We start from the raw sequence: 5,000 nt of genomic DNA, 5'->3' as shown, positions 1-5,000 counted from the left end.
GGCAAGGAAAAACTCAACCCAATGGGACAATGAGAAACCTTGGAGAACCCCCCCCCCCCCCCCCCATATTTAATGTCCGAACTGAGACACATTTTTTTTGCAAATAATCATTAAATCAGAATTTAATGGCAGCAACACACTGCAAAAAAGTTGGCACGGGGGCCATTTTTACCACCGTGTTACATGGCCTTTCCTTTAAACAACACTTAGTAAACGTTTGGGAACTGAGGGGACACATTTTTGAAGCTTTTCAGGTGGAATTATTTCCCATTCTTGCTTGATGTACAGCTTAAGTTGTTCAACAGTCCGGGGGTCTCCGTTGTGCTATTTTAGGCTTCATAATGCGTCACACATTTTCAATGGGAGACAGGTCTGGACTACAGGCAGGCCAGTCTAGTACCCACACTCTTTTACTATGAAGCCACGCTGTTGTAACATGTGGCTTGGCATTGTCTTGCTGAAATAAGCAGGGGCGTCCATGGTAACGTTGCTTGGATGGCAACCTATGTTGCTCCAAAACCTGTATGTACCTTTCAGCATTAATGGTGCCTTCACAGATGTGTAAGTTACCCATGCCTTGGGCACTAATACACCCCCATACCATCACACATGCTGGCTTTTCAACTTTGCGCCTATAACAATCCGGGTGGTTATTTCCCTCTTTGTTCCGGAGGACACGACGTCCACAGTTTCCAAAAACAATTTGAAATATGGACTCGTCAGACCACAGAACACTTTTCCACTTTGCATCAGTCCATCTTAGAAGAGCTCAGGCCAAGAGAAGCTGGTGGGGTTTCTGGGTGTTGTTGATTAATGGCTTTTGCTTTGCATAGTAGAGTTTTAACTTGCACTTACAGATGTAGCGACACACTTTAGTTACTGACAGTGGTTTTATGAAGTGTTCCTGAGCACATGTGGTGATATCCTTTACACACTGATGTGGCTTTTTGATGCAGTACCGCCTGAGGGATCGAAGGTCCGTAAAATCATCGCTTACGTGCAGTGATTTCTCCAGATTTTCTGAACCTTTTGATGATATTACGGACCGTAGATGGTGAAATCCCTAAATTCCTTGCAATAGCTGTTTGAGCAACGTTGTTCTTAAACTGTTCGACAATTTGCTCACATATTTGTTGTCAAAGTGGTGACCCTCCCCCCATCCTTGTTTGTGAATGACTGAGCATTTCATGGAAGCTGCTTTTATACCCAATCATGGCACCCACCTGTTCCCAATTAGCCTGTTCACCTGTGGGATGTTCCAAATAAGTGTTTGATGGGCATTTCTCAACTTTCTCAGTCTTTTTTGCCACTTGTGCCATCTTTTTTGAAACACTTTGCAGACATCAAATTTCAAATGAGCTAATATTTGCAAAAAATAACTAAGTTTACCAGTTAAATATCTTGTCTTTGCAGTCTATTCAATTGAATATAAGTTGAAAAGGATTAGCAAATCATTGTATTCTCTTTTTATTTACCATTTACACAACGTGACAACTTCACTGGTTTTGGGTTTTGGGTTTTGTGTGTGTGTGTGTGTGTGTGTGTGTGTGTGTGTGTGTGTGTGTGTGTGTGTGTGTGTGTGTGTGTGTGTGTGTGTGTGTGTGTGTGTGTGTGTGTGTGTGTGTGTGTACACATATATACACACAATATTGGGACATAGAAATATGTTGCGATATTCTCAAATTCACTGAAATATATAAAATACAAGTTGTATATATGTACACTAGATTACAGTAATAATTAATTGGACTAACTATAAAAAAAACTAAGTAATTCAAATGATCGATCTCCATTGATTGCAATTGTACAGAAAGTGGATCAAGTTTTTTGCCACTTAAATGTAAGAAAAGTCCTCTACTTTGTTACTGTCAACTTTTTAAAAATAGATATATTTATGTAAAAATGTTGAGATATCTTTTCATTTTTATTTTTCCCCCCACTGTTACTTTGTAGTAAGGCACTAAATGAATGGCCATGAAACACTACACACACGTACAGTACGTAGAAGAAAGTGTGTAAAGTGTGTTTTTGTTGTTTGTGTCTTGCAGACGTCCAGCAGCTGATCGGTAATCCAGAAGAAGTTTCCCCTCAGTTAGGGGGGAGCTCCACTTTGAAGGAGGAGGCTCCACAACCCCCCTGCATTAAAAAGGAAGAGGAGGAACTCTGCATCACTCAGGAGGGAGAGTGTCTTCTAGGACGAGAGGAAGCTGATCTCACCAAGTTGCCACTGACTGTTGTCTCTGTGAAGACTGAAGATGATGAAGAGAAACCACAAGCAGACAACTTCTTAGCTTCACTATCAGATAGTGAGGCTGAAGAGGAAGTTGAAGTAACTTTGAGCAGCGATACAGACTGTGAAGGTGATATGAGGACTCACACTGACAACAAACAGTCTGAATGCTCTAAAAAAAAGAAAGGTAAAAAAAATTTGAGTTGTTCGGTTTGTGGTAAAAGTTTTGCTCACAGGAGTAATTTGGCTTACCACATGAGAACACACACAGGAGCAAAACCATTTAATTGTTCAGTTTGCGATACAAGCTTTTCTAGAAAGGGTACTTTGATTGAACACATGAGAACGCACACAGGAGAAAAACCATTTAATTGCTCACTTTGCGGTAAAAGCTTTTCTCAAAAGGGCAGTGTGACTAAACACATGAAAACACACACAGGTGAAAAAACACTTATTTGCTCAGTTTGCAGTCAAGTATTTGTTTCCAGACAAGGTCTAGTTCGCCACTTGAGAAAACACATGGCAAGCGATACAGGCAGTGAAAGTGATATGAGGACTCACACTGACGACAAGGACTCCAAATGCCCTCAAAAGAAGAAAAATGAAAAATGTTTGAGCTGTTCGGTTTGTGGTAAACTTTTTACTCACAAGAGCAAATTGACCTACCACATGAGAACACACACGGGAGAAAAACCATTTAATTGTTCAGTTTGTGACACAAGCTTTTCTGTAAAAAGTAATTTGATTGACCACTTAAAAAGACACACTGGAGAAAAGCCATTTAGTTGCTCACTATGTTGCAATAGTTATGCTCGAAAGAGCCATTTGACTGATCACATGAGAACACACACAGGAGAAAAACCATTCACTTGTTTAGTTTGTGGTAAAAGATGCTCTCAAAAGAGCAGTGTGACTATACACATGAAAACACACACAGAAGTAAAAACATTTAACTGCTCAGTTTGCAGTGAAATATTTGCCACCAAACAAGGTTTATTTCGCCACATGAGAACACACAAAGGCGGGAAAACGTTTACTTGTTCAATTTGTGCCAAAAGTTTTACTCAAAATAGCAGTTTGACCGATCACATAAGATTACACACAGGGGAAAAACCATTTAACTGCTCAGTTTGCAGCAAAATATTTGCCTCCAAACAAGGTTTATCTCGCCACATGAGAACACACAAAGGCGGAAAAACATTTACTTGTTCAATTTGTGGCGAAAGTTTTTCTCAAAATTGCAGTTTGATTGAGCACGTAAGATTACACACAGGAGAAAGCCATTTAAATGCTCAGTTTGTCACTAAAGCTTTACTAAAAATGGCAGTTTAACCCAGCACATGAGAACACACACAAGAGAAAAACATTTAGTTGCTCAGTTTGCTGCAAAAACTTTGTCTCCAGTCAAGGTTTATTTCAACACCAGCAACCCCAAAAGGGACAAGCGGTAGAAAATGGATGGATGGAGATTACACACAGGGGTAAAACCATTTAATCAATCACTCTGCGTCAAAAGATTCCCCCGTAATGCAGATGCTGTAAAACATGTGAGAACAAATAAGGGAAAATAACCACTCAGCTGTTTAGTTTGTGGTATGTTGCTCATACGTGGTGACATCCATCCAAACCCAGGGCCTCATCAAAATATGTGCACTGCTTCTTTCTTGCACGTATTTGTGCAATTTGGGATTATCTCATCATATTCTTATCTCCTTGCGACACCATGTCTTCTGTGTATCTGAAACGTTCCTGAGAATTAAGCATTTCTTTATTCAAACAGTTACCCAGCATCCCCTCTGTGTGTCACCAAAGTATCCACAGCTTGTAGAAATGTGCGTACGACAGCCGTGAAGTTGGCGTGAGGCACCGCACATTTCCGCCTTCAGTTCACTCTCCATACATCTCTACTTTGACGTGAAAAAGGACGCACGCCAGGTTTTTGTGCGTACGCACGCTTAATACATGAGGCCCCTGGTGTTGATGTTTTGTGTCTACAGACCAACATCAGATGATGCACAAAGAATCTCACCTGAGTTGCAGCACAAAAGCAGCCAAGTTTTCTCAACCATGAAATTCTGTCCCAAAGATGTTGTTATAAAATTGTGTTGTCCTGACACTTCAAAGACTAATTAATGGCCCTGATGGGATCTCGGTAACTCTACTTAAAAATGTGTGCTGGAGCTTGGTGGTTCCACTTCTTCATTACTGCCCCCTATCTGCTGGTGAATCACATCCTTACTTTTTTCTTTGTTTTAACAATTGTTTCCCTTATGATGGACGATCTTAACAACTCTGATTTTTTTTTTTTTTCACCAAAATCATTGAAACCATTTCCACAGGTGTATAAATAAGTATGTTGATTTTCTACCATTTTTACGGAATTATTTTGGTTTATGTGACGTCATGTGTGTTCACTTCCGGTTGTATGTAGACACGTCATGTATGGATCGTCATGTTTACCTTTACTGTATAGTAGTTGTAGTTTAATATTTTGCTTTATTGTCTGAAAATGAATGACAGTCTGACAACTACTGAAGATATTTTTCTTTTGACCACATTTTGAAAATTATTAGATTTTTTTTCATGATCACATTGATTCCGTTTTGAAAGACGGTGTTGTTTTGTTTTGTGTGTTGTTTTGTATCGCTTTGTTATTGAAATAAAGATGAAGTTAAACAAGTGTTTATATTTATCACTCAGGTCTAAGAGAGCACAGTCTGTAGGCTCAATGTGCACAATTGAATATCTTAGTTGTTCAGACAGTAATGTG

General features: G+C 39.6%; 1 protein-coding gene across 1 annotated transcript in view; it reads left to right on the top strand.

Moving 5' to 3' along the window:
- LOC133632310 (gastrula zinc finger protein XlCGF57.1-like) overlaps positions 1–4,888 on the top strand; it is an 11,445-nt gene extending 6,557 nt beyond the window's left edge. The window contains exon 2 of the mRNA XM_062024681.1: positions 2,049–4,888. Coding sequence (XP_061880665.1) covers positions 2,049–3,562 — 1,514 coding nt within the window. The 3' untranslated portion in view covers positions 3,563–4,888. The remainder of the gene's footprint in view (positions 1–2,048) is intronic.
- Positions 4,889–5,000: the final 112 nt, after the last annotated feature.

This window comes from Entelurus aequoreus, linkage group LG17 (assembly GCF_033978785.1).
Source record: "Entelurus aequoreus isolate RoL-2023_Sb linkage group LG17, RoL_Eaeq_v1.1, whole genome shotgun sequence".
Lineage (NCBI taxonomy): Eukaryota > Metazoa > Chordata > Actinopteri > Syngnathiformes > Syngnathidae > Entelurus > Entelurus aequoreus.
The sequence above is the reverse complement of the archived record's forward strand: the minus strand, read 5'-3'. Positions and strand labels throughout refer to the sequence as shown.